General features: G+C 37.6%; 1 protein-coding gene across 1 annotated transcript in view; it reads left to right on the forward strand.

Annotated features, from left to right (window-relative positions):
• The first annotated feature begins 8203 nt into the window (after positions 1–8203).
• The window catches only part of LOC142106943 (serine/threonine-protein kinase SBK1-like), a 54760-nt gene continuing 45678 nt past the window's right edge, over positions 8204–17285 (forward strand). The window contains exons 1-2 of the mRNA XM_075190005.1: positions 8204–8354; positions 15193–15395. Coding sequence (XP_075046106.1) covers positions 8204–8354; positions 15193–15395 — 354 coding nt within the window. The remainder of the gene's footprint in view (positions 8355–15192; positions 15396–17285) is intronic.

The following is a 17285-nucleotide window of genomic DNA, read 5'->3' on the forward strand; positions in this document are numbered from 1 at the left end:
CGTATGCCACTGCCCTTAACAATATAAGTGTACAAATAGCTAGGCAATACATTGTGATTTTACTACCCATGTTTGCAATGGGAAACTTCTAAATATTTAATAGCTCCTTTATAAATCTTTATTTAGTCACTTGTAGAGTTGAGATGTGCACTGACCCCTGTGTTTAGGTAAGCAAATGAAAGTCCTTGGCACTGGCAGATTAATATTGAGAAAAATAATAGGCAAAAATGGAACCTGCTGCTGTAAAGAAGAGTCTGTGGGCTCTTTAAAAGAAAACTAATTAAAAAAAGAAACAGTGCTTGAACCAATTGCCAATAACCATAAATGAGTTCATGAAATGGTAAAAAACAAACAATTTATTAAAAAATCAATTGTTAAAAACAATGAGTATAGATCTTATAAAGAATAATCACAGCACCTGGATATATATAAATGCTTAAAATGGCTCTATATTGACCCAATAAATAAGGTACAACAAATAGATCAAAGCACAATAACATAGAGCACAAATAGACCAATATTTTTAGTGTAATTATATTATAGAGTCCAATAGGATTTCTAGGATCATAAGGATTAGTGGTGTTTCATGAAACTTATCCAATCTAGTTGAAATGTTCACTGTTTAACCTATGGACTATTAATTTCAATAATTAATCCTTCTGTGTCATATTTCCGCCCTTCACATAGTTGCTGATAGATTGTATGAATTCCACATAAGTCTAATTTAAATGAGTTTTTTTAAGCACAATACAAATAAAAATCCAGTAAATCTATCCATAATACTGCTTCGCTAGGTACATGAATATCCGTGGAAAAGAAACGAGTGCTAGAGTCCAATATTAGGGGTTACCTTAGGGTTGAATATCAAACCCACTTTCTCCACTCCCACTGGTCTCCACTGAAAGCAGCTTGAACCTGGCAAACAGATATTCAGTCATCTGGATGTTTGATGATATTCAGTGTGCACGCTGAAGACGCTCTCCTCCCCCAATCTTAAACAGCGTATATTGAAGGGGATATGCCGGTATCCAATGTATTATCACGGAAGCATAGACTGTACCAGATGGAAGCAGGAACAAGTTGTAATAATTCCTAGTTGAAAAAGATCGTAGGCTAAAGGTAATATATGCAATCATGGAAAGTCAACAAAATGAAAAAAAATACTCAGCGCACTGAGAAAAACATACAGATAGACAAATATAATACCATTTAAAACATTCATCAACTATCCCTGAGGAAGCCCGTTTTCAGGCGAAACACCTTGGGTTATAGCAATTTATTGCAACACGATATCAACAGTACACTGAGTTTTTTTCATTTTGATGATTTATTTTCTATAAAGTATTCATTTTTAATTCATGGTTTTATTTTCACTATTACTTAAGATAACATCACACAACATAGAACCATTTTACAGGCGCCTTGGGACTCCAAAGGTTTCTTTGATTTATTTTGCATGTTCACATTGGAGGAATAGGATCCCCTCCTGTCATATTCCCATTTACATTGGCAGCCACCTCACATATTTCCTGGGAGAAGCCCAGATTTCCACAACCCCACAATACCTATTCTTGACAAATGTTGTCTGGGTTGGCATAAAAGTATTTCCAAACACAAGAGGTATTTTTTTTGATTTATCTTTCGGATAATTAAACATTTTAAGCGTGACATCTGACAATGGCTCAAACATTATTTTTGCCCTAAGGTCAAGGTAAACATCACACATCCCCTGTTTTGCTCATGTGCTGTATCCAATAGAAAGATTATTAAAAGCATATTGACAATACCAAGGAAGTTCAGTGCCCATTTTGATAGATCATTTTACACAAAAAATGTACTTATATTGATACAAAGATTTATCATTATGCCAAAATATTAGATCATATGTTCTTCTTGCATATGATTGAGACTGCATGGAAAAAGAAAAGATATTAATGACTATCTTATGGTACATGCAAAATGTTAAGCTATCTGCAGTAGTATAATGAGGATTATCAGAGTAATACGCTCAAAATCCTTGATGAATCAGACCCGTGTTTCGAGTTTACTGTCTAAATATGAATTCAGTCAGCGAAACTGTGATCAAAAAGTTATCCCCTCAAAATGCAGAAATGTTAGCATTTATAACAATGAATCAACAATAAATAATCCCTAAATTAACCTCCCTCAGAACAATAAATGCACTATATGGAACATTTTCTGTACAATGATAGGTTACACTGATTTGGAACACATTAATGTTACACATATGCAGTTACCTAAAACTTATAAGCCATTAGAAGTTTAACCCAATTGGTGAATTTGCAAAGGGAAGCGCTGAATTTTAGGTATTTTTTATTACATTGACAAAAAAGTGTGCTTAGAAATGTGAAGGTATTGCTATATAATCCTCCATAAAGTAAGAAACACCCCTGAAAACGCACACAATTTGGTGCAGTTGCTCAAAAGAAGGTCCAGCAATGATGAGTATTTTGCAAGGCACCTTGGCAATGTTGCACATTTTTCATTTCTTTCTGTGTTTTTTAAAAATTAACCAATTGATTTTATCATGCATCTATTTTGACACTTATAATGGCAATGATTATGAGTAAAAAAAATTAAAAATTGTTTTGAAAAGGCAACACAGAGATAAGAGACTTTAATTGCTGTCACAACTTGTGCATTTTACAACAAGTATCACTGCCAATAAAAATGCATGTAAAAATGTATGTATTGTACTAACAGAAGGCTCTGCTGCTAATAGAAATCTGGTAATTCAGAATAGTTTTTTCATTGAGGATAAGACAGTTTGTAAGATGTAAGATCAAATTTCCTTAAAATCAGTTATACTTGAAAAGATGCTTTGCGATATTGTGATAATAGAACTAGGTAGTTAAAGTGAAAAATGTGTACCCCCCACCTCCCTAAAATAACAACTGAAAACATGCAGGGTACATACAAATGTAAATAATTATATGGTAGTGTGGAGTAAGAGAAAACATATGCAGATATTTCTCTGTAGTACAATACAGGAAGACTGAGGGACTGATGGACTGCATCATACGCAAACTCACTGCACATGCCCAGAATTGGACTATACGTCACAGGAAACAACAATGTTCAATTCATGATCGAACGCAAAGGACTCTTACTACTTGTCTACGATTTCAGGAAGGGAACAGCGTGGGGAAGTGGCGTTTGGCCATAGTCAATATACAGTAATGGCATGCCAAAATTGCAGCAGTGCCCAAATCAAGCTTTGGCTACTTGTTTTTCATCCGTATCTCTTACTCCAGCTACAGGGCTAGTCTAAGTGCTACTTACTAATGATGACGGTTGAGTATGATGCTATAACAGGTGAATGCAATCAGTAGCAACTGTACAAGTCTATTTCATGTACAGTAGACATTAAGAAGATTCTAAGAGATGTATTTAATGGGAATAAAATCATTAAAAAAAACACTTTTTTTAATTTGTAATGTTTTATCACTAATGCCTATATTGCCAGTTGACATTAACAGACCTTTATTTATTTTTTCTGTGCACTGTTTTGATTTTTTTTTTAATTCCACACTGGTATTGGATGTTTCTTACAGTGTCTTGTATAGTAGAGTCCTAAACCTGTATTCATTAACGCAGGTAACTTCAGATCCATCCCTAGTTGGATTTGGGGGTATGCAGAGCCAATTTGCGGGGCGTTTTCAAACGTACGTTACCCTTAGTATGTGTGCCTTGGTGAATTAGGCACTGAGTGTCTACAATGATTCTTTCTTAAGGTTACAGACATGTCACATTTGCTGATTAGCTTCCTGTGCATTATAATTGTCCTGTTTTTCCAGTAATCGTAATGTAATAGACATTTTTGGTGATTTTAGACCCTTAGTGCATACACTAACCACTTGGCCATTCTCATATTATATAAAGGTCAAAAATTTTAACAAGTGATTTTGGGCTTCCAATGATTACTGTACTTTTACATAATGTATCGCTTTTTTCATTGAGAACTGCCTTGATTCCTGTTTTAAGGCTGTAGGTGATGGAGGTTTAGCAGCCACAACACTGTCTGGTGTTGCGTTGGTAAATTACACATTCCTTTACAGTATAAAATTTTTGTTGGTGGGTGAATGGGGTGACTTGTGCTTATAAGATGTAATTGGTGGAGCAGGAATTCTTTTTACACTTATTATGTGCCTGCCTAATGACAGCTACATCTAGTAGTATGATTACTTTATGTTCATCATCACTGCTTGATATAAATTTGCAAGCAGTTTTTGAAATTATGTTGTCTAATGTAATTTTATTTCGTAGGGCTATATCACCATCATATATTAATTTGCACTGCACACAACTGACAAATGTTTTCACACCATTAGATATTTTTATTCTAAATACATTGGATGAGGATGCATAAGTATTGTATTGCTTTGCTTCATTTCCACTGACACTGGCATTGCATCTTTTCTTGTATAATGGACTTAGTGATGTGAGGTTTTCTGAGCACATTTGCTCTTTTCTCCTCTGACAACCTTTGAGCATGGGAGAAGTATACACTTTCATCCATATCTTCTCTCTTAGGATGACTATCACATCACAGTACTACTGTCTCTTCATGCTCATCCTTGAACTGGTACAAATAGTCATTACTACTTAATTGCAATTTCAGATATATTTAGTTTTCACTGCTGCAGGCATGTGACATATTATTCGCAAAGGTGTGACTAAATAAAGGTCTGTGTCATAATTTCATGAAAGGGATGATATAATTTCAAGTTTGATTATCCTGTTAACTACAAACATGGGCTAGCCAGTCTATAATTCCTTTTTTTATTCAACAAACCACAAATTTGACTTAAGGGAAGTATGTTATATATTTGCTGGTAATTTTAATTTAATTCTTTATTTTATTTATATAGCACTTTTCTCCAAATAGGACTCAAAGCACTTTACATTGTTGTAAAGTGTGCGGAGGCCATCTTGTTCACCCAGCTGCTATTCTATAGAGTCACTCATAACATTCCTTGACCCATTGGAGCTTACAGTCTAAATTCCCTACTATACACATTTTTGTCAGAAGCAAATTAATCAGTCAGTAGGCTTTCGGACTGTGTACCCATAGGAAACTCCCACAAATACTGGCATATTATATAAAGTTCACACTGATAGGGCCATAGTACTAATCAAACCCATGAATTCAGCACTGAGAGGCAGAACTACTAACCACTGTGTCAATGTGCTGCCCCAATTTATTTATAGAAGTTGATATTGTATTTATGTATAAAGTTATTAACCTTCAATACAATAAACATGCTATTGTTAATACAGTAAGGGATTTAATTTCTCATAAATCACCTCCCTTCTTTATATGGTTGCTCCCTTGATGCCCCCGCCATTTGTTACATTTATCAGGGTACCAGTACTCATATATAGCTGAGATATCTGCTGATAACTCTCAGCACTGCTTATCTCCTCCAATCAGTAACCAGCTTTTGTGAGGACCGCGGGGCTGGAACCATAGTACTCTAGGTATCCGGCGTCTAGGTTCACTGATCACACAGGCAAGGAAGCAATAAAGAGATAATAACCTCTTTATTTAAATAAATTGTACACACAATGTAAATGCAACAGAGCTCCCCAAGGGGAAACATGTTCCCCCACCAAATATAACCAAGTATCAGTAAATTCACCTCTCCTTCCTCCTTATTACCACTTCTTAATTTTGTTTCTAAGACTTCTCCCATGTTCCACTTCACCTTTGGAACTCACTTCCTCGTCTAATCAGATTATACCTCAACATCCAATCTTTTAACATGCACAACAGCAGTTGTTTAGGTGTGAATAGAGTTTGTGAATCTCTTATTTTCATTCTTAAATCATATTGTTCCACTAGATGGCATAAATTCCCTTTTTGGTTCATTAAGAATTGCATAAATAATAGGTCAGTAAAAACACTTACCTGTCATTCTCTTTACAGCTATTTACATTAGTGGTAGCCACAGTAGTTCTTGCTTATCTGTAGTGTGCCTACTCATTCTGCTGCTTATGCAAACTACCATAAACATTTATATGAGATATATGTATGAGAACTTTCAAATGCAAATGATGTACTTATTAAGTATTACTATATATACTGTTAAATATTACATATTTAGACTTTTAAAGCAAAAAAACTGAAATTTTTTGAATTGATGTCATTCCCCATAACTAGCTAAGTCAGTTGCATTTTGTTGCTTCATTATAGGGACAACATCAAATATTAGTCATAAACTGCAAATAAACAGTGGCCCTAAGATTAAAATTCACAGAAATTGCAGTGGCACACCCAGGGTGGGGGGGGGGTTCCTAGTGCCTGGAATCCCCCCGCCCAGCATGGGGCACTGTATGGTTGAGGTGGGTGGACCCTGGCCCCGGAACCAGCCTCTCTCCTCTGCTGTGTGTCCCCGTCCCTCTCTCCCCTGCTGTCTCCCCTCCCCTCTCCTGCTGTGTGTCCATGACCTTCTTCACACGGCTCTGCTCGAAAAGGGAGAGCTGTGTGCACCTAACAGTAGAGCATGTAGCATTGATGTGTATATGATGGGGATAGGAAAAGTTGGAGAGCAACCCAACACGGTCTGGACACTGTTGCCTAATGTTGTCCTAGGTGGCAGTCAGGGGCGGGCTGGGGGGCATCGGTCCCCCGGGCCAATCAGTTTATCCAATGTTAGGGCCGCCCAGCTCCCCCTCCCCCGGCTGCACTATAACCTAATTATTACCGGAGGCCGCATCACATGACAGCCGCCAGTAATAATATCATGTGACGCGCCCGCATCACGTGTCATGTGACGCGGTCGCCTGTGCGCCCCCTGGGCTGCATCTTGCCAGCCCGCGCCTGGTGGCGGTCAATACCGGTTTAATTGGGTTGTTTAAAATCAACCCTTTTGCTAAATTTTTGTTTCCTTACCTGTTAGGTGAGTTTAAATGGTTTTAACTGCATTTCAGTGAAACTTAGCACAAATATGAAAGTGAATATTTGGTTGCAAGCTTAAATCTGTTGATCTAAATATGAACAAATACCATATATACTCGTGTATAAGCCGAGTTTTTCAGCATACTTTTGTATGCTGAAAAAGGGCACTCGGCTTATACACGGGTGAACTTACCTGGTGTTCGGTCCCTCGGCTTCAACTTCTGCATATGCGTTCCAACACAGGAAGTTCGGCATTTGGAAAGCAAACTTGCGTTCCAAATGCCGAACTTCCTGTTGTTGGAACGCATATGTGTTCCACTGCCGGTTTAAGTGAGAAAAAATCTCTCTCTCTCTCTCTCTCTCTCCTTTTTTTAAATTTACAGTGCAATTACATAATGATCAAACAATACAGCCACCATGTTCATACATTTATATCCCTACCCCTTATATACCCCTTTATTTAGGTTAGGTTGTACCCAATGCCAATGATTTTATAATCATTTATGAATGTTCCTTGTCATCTACTGTTATTTATGGTTTAGCTAAAAATGATTTCATAGATTGAACCTATCATTTTTATTTAAGTTTTTAAATTAGCGCTCTTTTCCACCCTAGGCTTATACTCGAGTCAATAAGTTTTCCCAGTTTTATGTAGTAAAATTAGGTGCCTCGGCTTATATTCGGGTCGACTTATACTCGAGTATATACGGTACCTTATATTTTATTGTGCTAGATATTTAGAGGTTTACATTGCTAAAGACAATTGTGATTTTTTTAATGGGAGTATCAATGTTTTATTTACAAAGAAGAATGCCATCTATTTTTTAAAGTAATTAATGTTTCAGCATAAGGATTTACATATGCAAAGTAAAATTAATTAAAATGAAATGTTAGAATCACTTTAAGTAAGTCTGTAATGGATGGGTTGAAAAGGGGACCTAGATGCAGATGCTATGTACATTATATATTTTACCTTTAATGTTTCCTTTGAAATATTTTTTATATTTGTTTGCTTGAAAAATGTTCTGGAAGACAAGTCAATTATGTTACTAGACTTAATTAAAGACTAAAGTAATAATGAATCTGAAAATTAAGTGTGTACATGCAATGAACCATTTGGCTTCTTTCAGCCATAAAAACCCATAATTAAATTTTCCCTATCAAGTGTACACCTTTATGTGATAACGATATCTGTGAAAGTTTTTCCTCATCTTTTTATAACTATGGTATGTTTTTACTAGATAATTATCGTAAGCTCTGTAAGGCCATAACATAGGTATGATGGATGAAAATGAAGAGATCTTACAAGAAATGATGAATCTGACATCAAAGACTATGCCACTTATAAAGCTTAAAGATCAATATAGGGTCATCAAGGAATTGGGCAGTGGTTCTTATGGACGTGTGTTTTTAGTTGAAAATAAGTTACAAGGTAAGCCACAGGTCAGATATATAAAACATGTTTGTGAAATTGTTTTTATTGACTTAATATTGGGGTAGAAGAATTGTGGAATTGTGAGATTTGTATGTACTGGTTATAAGATTTAAAATGAATTCATCAATATAGAGTCCGAAAATAATGCATTGCCGTGACATTAAGTTACCAATGTCTGAAATTGTACTGGAGGAATGCATAACCAGCCTTTAATAAAAACATAGCCTGCTTATGTTGGTGAAAAATGGTCTCTCAGGCAGTGCTCCAGAATACCCTATAACACTTTGATTTGGTTTATATCTGGTAACTGAGAAGGACACGACTTATGGATAACATCAGTGACATGCTTATCAAACCACTGGGCAACTACATGGTCTGTGGTTGGGGGTATAGTCATCACCTTATCTCTGAGGGAATCCTGTACTTGGTGGGCAGCAAGTCTATATGTAGCAAGAGGCTAAATGTGTTCTTCAAGTGTGGTATAATTATCTCACACTCCACTTGGAAAGATCTCTGCTAAGGCAGGAGGATGGGGCATAACTGAAATTTCCTGTGATCCAGACGATACTCCAGATGATACTTCACGTTAACAAGTACTATGCTTTGCTCTCTTTCCTATGGCAGCACAGATCTCAGTCAACCTCTGGATTTACATTTCTCCCACTTAGGTGCTCTTAATGAATCTAGAGAACTGGCTCTTCATCTCCGTCCCCTTGCTGTTTCTATAGCTTTTCTTCTGTCCTTATACAATCCCCGTTACTCCCTGCATTAAAGGTGCCTGGGTGATGTAGTCATGAACTCGGGGCTCATCTTAGCGCCGCTGTCTTTAATACAGACTGGGCTACATCCAACAGGGGCATAGAAATCCAAACCCTTCTATTCATTTAAAGGGTTCTCCACCTTAAATTATTTTCTCATAAATCCCCTCCCTTCCCTATATGGTTACTCCCTTGAAGCCCCCACCATTTGTTACATTTAGCTTGGTCCCAGTACTCATATGTAGCTGAGATCTCTCCTAATAACTCAACACTGTTTATCTCCTCCAAACAGCTTTTGTGAGGACCCCGGGGTTGGAGCCATAGTATTCTATGTACCCGGCCCTCTAGGTTCACTGATCACACAGGTAAGGAAACAAGAAAGATATAATTCTTTATTTAAACAAATTGTACACACAAAGTAAATGCAGCAGTGCTCATCAAGGATAAAAGTGTTCCCCCAACTATTATTACCAAGTGTCAGTAAATTCACCAGTGTGAGTAAAAATCCCATCAAAGTCCCCAGCAGGTTACCTCCCAGCTCAGAGTCCTAACAGGCACAAACTTTTGGCAAAAAAGTCAACAGTTGAAATCCAGGTAGGTCAGGAGTCCTGATCCATTAGGTGAGTCTGTGTGTCTTGCTGATCTCCACCAGCTTGGTGGGACTCTTGGTATCAGTTGCCCTACCAATGTAGGCTCACCAATTCCCTAGAATCTGTGAGTGTCTCCTGATGGAGTGATAATAAATCAGTCATAGAAGTTTAGCACCCGATCTGACTGAATAGGTTCCTGGTTCAAACAATCCTCTCTGGCACTGAACTGATAGAGTATATCTACTCAACATCAATCTTAGACCTCTCTGTCCAGAATCCCCCAGCACCAAACTCCTCTCTCCTTCTGATTTCCATTTTTGTTCATCCCCAAAATCTCCCCCTCCTTGCCACCCCTCCCCCCCCCCCGGCCCATGATCAAATTTCTTTGATACTGGATGGAATCTAGGTGGTAATAGGGGTGGAGGTAGAATATGACCTCAGCAGTAGTCCACCTGCTGTTTCCCTGTCTGAAAGTCTGGGCCAGACCTGTGGAAGACAATGGGCAATAATTGGCCTTCCCTCCTCCAAATCTTAGACAGCACTCAGTCCCTCCTGAAGTTAACCCCTTCCACTACTTTGCTATGTTACAGGGTCCATGGTTGTTCCATACTTCCTATGGGCTTCCTCCCCCTCCCTCTTTGATCGCCAAACAATGCTGGATCCGGCATTTAAAAAAACAGAGTGGGCCGATGTTGTCCAATTGGCCCACTGACTGACAGATCAGGTTGACCCGATATTCCCACTGTGGTGCCCAGTCTTGTCACATCTTTCATTTACAGTTATGGAGATAATCTATCAGAACAAGTCCTGGAGATGGTGGGTAAAATTGCATTGAGCATCCAAGAACTACAGTATATTCCAGTGAGTGCAACAATGTCCACGTAATCTTCGAGTGTAGAGGACCCTTACTACAGCCTACGTTTTCAGGGACAGAACAGGGAGGGGAATTGGAGCATGTATGTAGCCAATGTACAGTAAGGGAATGCCAAGTTTGAGCACATGCAGCAGCATTCAATTCAAGCTTTAGGCATCTCAAAGGTTTGTGATTTTCAGTTGTATCACTTGCATAAGCTGCAGTTCGGGTGTAAGTGCCGATTACTAGAGATGATGGCTGTGTATGCATGCTAGAACATGTGTTTGCAATAAGGAGAAACTGTAAAAATGTATTTAATTTACAGTAGACTTTCCTGACATGTATTTTACTGGGGGGTGAAAAAACAACTTTTTTTTATTTTTTAATGTTTTGTCATTAATGATTATATTATTAACACGTGACAATCATTGAATGGTTTTTAATTTTTCTGTGCGGTAATTTGTGACTATATTCCACATATGTATTGGACTGCAGTACATTGCCTGTAAGAGCAAAGTGGACCTAGACCCCTATTCATTAATACACGTATCTGCAACGGAGAACACATATGCCCCATGTATGTGCTTTTATTGAAAAACACACATTACATTCTTTTTGTGTTTGTTAATGAATTGGGCTCTTTAGGCCATATGTAAGGTGTTAATAGAGTGAATAAACAAGGGCTTTTAGTGAGTTTCATGGATGGACAATAAAGCCTGTAAGCTAAAAGTTATGAGAAAATATGAAAAGTTTACCAACTAATTATAATCTGGACATGAATAAACATTTATTTATTAATTCTAAGGTTAAAAATTACAGGTTTTTATTTTTTAGAGATGTGTGTTTTTTCCTGTAAGATATTTACCCTATCCGGCATCTACTTAGCAGCTCCCTTAGCTGATTCTGTGCTTCTCATGGTCCATGCCAAATCTGGTGAATGTGCAGTTATGGTTCAGATTCTCCCAGAGCAAATCCAAACAGTCTCAGATTGTCTTTCTACCAGTTTCCTCCAGGAAATTCTTGCTCATCATGTTAAGCCCTTACTGGCTGTAGCTTCTCACTAATCGCAACTGAGCTTCTCTGCGGATCGCTGAACTTTAAACTGTTTTAGAGACAGTTGAAAAATAGACCGTGATAATTTTGGGTCAGAAGAGTGACAAGTGGGGGTAACTATTTCCAGCTTTAAGAAGGTCCTCAATCTTGAGCCTAAATAAATCCATAGTTATCTTCAAGTGATTTATTCTTTGAGGATTTGGGACTTCTCTATAATGAATAACTATGATAGAAGTTCTGCAGGGTAATTTATGTTTTTTGAGAAAGGGTCGGAAATATGATAAGAAAAATAGTGCTGAGATACACCTTTTGAGCTACTGACTTCTAGTGTAATGATCCTACTCAGCCAGTCTTGTTTTGGGTATTCAGAAGTTATAAAAGACACATGGATACATTATCCTGAATCAATACTTTGGAGAATACAGCACAAATAGTCATTAATATTTACCTAAGCCTTCGACATATTCCACCTATGATTGTCTTCCAGCACAAACCACAATACCCATGCATTCTTTCTCATCAGATAATTGTGGCTCATCTTTGGTTGCACAAACATAATCTTCTAATTGATTGTCAGATAGTTAAGATAATGTCTATAGTGGTAACGTATCAAAGTTTGATTTTGCAAAACTGCACATTTTTATGTGATTTTGTGTGCAGTTTACAAACCATGCAATGATTAAATATTCTCTGTAAAGTGCTGTGCAACGTATAGGTGCCATATAGGTAAGTGTTAAAAAGTAATACATTTTACTGATGGCGGCTGTCTTTGAAAAATTAAGGTTGTATTGAACAACTATTTTCAGGGGTTAATAACTTTTAAATAACATAAACAAAACTAGCATATAGAGAGATAACAATCGACCATTTGAAAAATTGGAAGGGGTTATTATTTTCCATTGAAACTTTAGCTGCATAAAACTGGAAACCGACAAAAATGTTATGTATGAAATGTGTAATGGTTAAAGATTTTATTGTACACTCTGTGCTTTTAGTTTGTTTCTTTTTTTGACATTTCTCTATTTACCATATTTTTGTCAGGAATATACTTGTTCTGAAGGTCTTACCTGCCGGTATTGGTGCTGCTAATCTAGGAGGCGTGGAGTCTAACACGCAAGGGAGTTTGGGTTTTGCTGCAAAGATGTGCAGGTCGCGGCCCTCCCAGATAGCTAGCAGCGAAGTGTAGGTGAGCCAGAGTTGTCGTACAGGCCGAGGTCAATCCAGGAACCGAGGGAGCAGGCAAGAGCAGGATCAGAAAGCCGAAGGTCAATACCAGAGGATCAGAACGTGGAGAGGGAGATCCAAAGAATAGTCATCCAGAACTGGGTCAGAATCCTGGGTGTCAGGCAGAATAGAGACTAGGTGGAGACTAGGTGACCTAGATACTCTGGTGCCCTAATGGTGCCAGAGCCAGGTTTAAATAGGTAGCAGTGTTCCGTCATTGGTTGACGTGGGATAGGCGGTCAGAGCAGCTGACCACTGACAAGAAGGAGCTGCTGATGTCTCCATGCGCCCGAACATCTGGCCAAGAACAGGAAGAAAAGGGACGCGCAAGGGCAGAGAAGGCAGCCGTCCCTGGCACCTAATGTGCATGCGGGGAAGGCTCCTGACAATTTTGAAGAATTTAAAAATAAAAAAGTTATAGTATATATCATTCCAGGAGTTCTGAAGCAGTGCAATATATGGCTCTCTCAATGATAAAATAAATGAATAAAGTATGTTGGTACATTCATCCAAATTTGTTTTGTTGTTTGCATTCCATGATGTGAACTACATATAGATTTGCTCATCTGTATTTATAATTCATATCACATCTTTAAATTGATTAAATTACCTTCAAAGTAGCTTAAAAAGTCAACACTAAGGGCTAGATTTACTAAGCTGCGGGTTTGAAAAAGTGGGGATGTTGCCTATAGAAACCAATCAGATTCTAGCTGTCATTTTGTAGAAGGTACTAAATAAATGAAAGCTAGAATCGGTTTGGTTGCTATAGGCAACATCCCCACTTTTTCAAACCCGCAGCTTAGTAAATCTAGCCCTAAGGGTCTGATACAGACTGAGTACCATGACATTTTGCCTAGTATAAATTGCACAAATTTGTTCACAAAGTAGTCACATGCATATGCACATGTACATGCAGAAAACAGCCCTCCCAAATGAAATACTGTTTTACCCATTTATTGGTCTCCTACTATTGTTGGGTGTCCTTTTCTCTCTTCTGCTTGTAAATTAGTAAATTCCCTGATATATATATATATATATATATATATATATATATATATATATATATATATATATATATATATATATTTATTTACTTGCATGCTTCTAGAAAAGCCAATCTGTGAATGCCGGACTCTATACCTGTCACACTAATCAATACAGAGCCACTTTGCCAGGTAAATCAGAGGGTTGACCATGTACGTTGCAGTTACAAACAACAAAGTATTTATTCAAGAGTTCACAAGCAGACAGGAAATACACAATGTCTAAAGTTTTGCTGGTGTGATGAATAGGCACAGGGTAACAGAGGAGTCATGCAGGTATATGTGAGGCAATATGTGAATGTGAACTAGAACAATGGAGGTATTTCTGGTGTAAAGTAACATAGTGTGAATGTAGCAACCATGTATCAGGTCTGCTCATTTTGAACAAACAGGTCAAGATACAGGGGCATGTGCAGGGAGAGGAGCAAATAGGTCAGGATATAAGAGCCAAATACAGTAAAAACAGTTAGAAATACAGTAACCAAGTTCAAACTTGTCAATCACTGCTCCCAGCCTCAGTGTATGGCAAATAAGGGTTTTTATGGTGAAGTGTTCCAATCAGCTCACAAGGAATGGGACACCTGCACTGCAGCTCAGAACTGATTCAAAGCAGAAATGCAGGGAACAATTATTTCATAGATAGACACACCTATATAGCAAAGTGCTTAGCAGGATGTAAGGCAGATTTAAATCCTAGCATTTTCACTCTCAGTGGTTAGAGCAGGAAAAGCAGCTCTGTATTGGATAGCAGTGTTGAGATGCAATGAAGAGTGGCCCAACAACTGGTATCAACACTAGGACATGCAGTTTGCTCCAAAATCCCCCCTCCCCCTTCCCCCCCGCGCGATTTCTGCCAGCCAAGGCTTTGAGTGCTGGTATTTTTAGCACCCTTAGTGAGGGACCTCAGATGTTTTTTTGTTCGTTTTTGTTTCTTTAAACATATTAAAACACCTGAATGGCATATCTAGAGCATGCCGATACACTTAATAGTGTGTTATTGTGCTTTAGTCATACACTCACATTTTCTCTTCTATGTTGAGCATATAGGAGTAGATACACTATTTTTGCATACATATTGTTTTGCAGAAATTATGCTATAATTATGATATAACTCACCATCAGTGTTTTCTAGTAAACGTTACAATTTTTCACTGTATGTGCTTTTATTTTTTACTTGCTCTATGCTAACAATTAATCTATATTATGATTTTGTCTGATTATTTGCACAACGCACTCATATATGCACCATTAATTAGCAATTATTTGAACAGTCTGTGCCTTTTTTCATTGGATTTTACTTTATTACTCTTTCAGGAAATATTATGACACTAAAGTTAATGAGAAAAAGTTCAACAAAGAAGGAAAATTTTCTCTTGGAATATTGTGTGTCATTGTGCCTTTCATCACACCCAAATATTATTAAAACCTTTGCAGTGGCCTTTGAAACCAACAAATATTTTTCATTTGCCCAAGAGCTGGCAACCGCTGGTGATCTCTACTCTATCACTGTGCCTCAGGTAAGTGTTGCATACCTTACAGCTTACACTAACATAAAAGGTAATGTATTTGCGTTATTATACAAATTATACCTGTTAACTGGCAGTTACATAAGCTATCATTAGAGATGACTCAAGAAAGATATTCTATATTAGTGCTTATTATTATAGTTGAACTTATTTTGCAGGGTTGTACAGAAATTCTGATTACCATGATTTGGACATATTTCTGCTCAAAATGTTCTTTTATTCCATCTGAGTGGAATACTATCTCTAATTATCCCTACCTACTTCCTATCAACATTCTACAATCTTTGTGGGTGCAGTGGGCAGCACAATTCAGTCATTCTGAGACATAACTAAATACTTATCATCTCAGATCTCCACAAGATATCAATTCCTGAAATTATGCTGATTCAACAGTCTTGTAAGACATATTTACTGAAGCTATTTTGCTAAGTGTGCATTTAGGAAGAGTGCTGTAGGATGTGTCCTGCTGTATTTTTTCCTCTCTGTTGCATCCATCCTAGTGATAGTTGGCTTGGTAAATTCCTATGAAATTATAACAAACATTAAGGGGAAGATTGAATTCCCAGGGTGCGCATCATTCCTGTTAGTATGGTAATTTTAACACGGATTTATGCTCGCAGCTCAGGGAACTGTGAGGAAAAATCACCGTACTAACAGTAATAATGTGCATCAACTACCGTAGTAACGGTAATGCTATGCAACCCGCGTTGTTCTAAAGAACAACGCAGGGAATTGAATCACCCCCTAAGTGATGATAACAGAGAATTTGCACTTCGCTCTTTACAGTTGTCATCAGCAGCTTTAGTCCATGAAAATTAACATGTACATTAACATGTACATTATCAGCATCATCCCCATCACTATAAGCAAGGACAACAACACTAAGAGGTTCTTGCACATTTGGACACCTTTTCTGAAATCTCCCTGAAAATAAGCAGGAAAAGACACATGCACATAAATTACAATTATGCACCATATTGGAGTAGAGAATGTGTAAACGTACCATGGAGATTTGACTTGATAATGTTAAAATAAAATAAAAACAAATATTGTTTTCCCATTCAAAAATGGTATGGGAATATTCTGTCCTGCTGAAGTCCAAATGAAAATATCAATTATGAAATTAAAATTGATGGCTGCTATTTTATATAACACAGCAGCCTCACTAATTATTTAAGTCATTTCAGCTAGAGGGGTCAAGATGCAATCAGCCATTCACAAGTGTCTAGCTAGTCTTTAACATCATGAAACTCTTTGCATCAGGCCTCCAGCACCCGCAATAAATAACAGGTGTATATGCACAGTACAGGTCACAATTATTGTATAGTACAGTACAAGTCGCAATCAGTTTGCTTACATATATTTGCCTGGCCTTTTCCTCCCCTCTTGCACCTTTCCAAATGCAATAAGTTGTAAGTGTAAGATGCGACCAAATATGCATATGGACAGTACGAAAATACTTATCTTACTGAAAAAACAGATGTCCGTCTATGATGTTGAAACGACTTTCTGGTTTGTCAGGTTGTACATGATGGATCAGCAACAACGTTCTAAGTTTTGTTCTCTGGTGACCTCAACTGACCCTTTGTATTTACTATGTGATAGAGATATTCCATTTTCTAACACATATTGGCCTTAGTTTCAGACATTATTTATTTGCTTAATGACTAATTAAAAAGTTACCTCAACCACCTCATATAGCAAGGGGCTGGTTCAAACTGTGTGGGTAGTTATACCTGTTTGCCCTGAGGAACACCTCGCATTTGCAATGCAAATACTGTGAGCCAACTTTATGTGAAAGAGTGGCTTCACATTATAGGAAGATTTTCTATCATGAAACACAGGGCTGGAAGGTCTCTTTCTTTTTTCTGCCCCACACGA

Source organism: Mixophyes fleayi, chromosome 11 (assembly GCF_038048845.1).
Source record: "Mixophyes fleayi isolate aMixFle1 chromosome 11, aMixFle1.hap1, whole genome shotgun sequence".
Lineage (NCBI taxonomy): Eukaryota > Metazoa > Chordata > Amphibia > Anura > Limnodynastidae > Mixophyes > Mixophyes fleayi.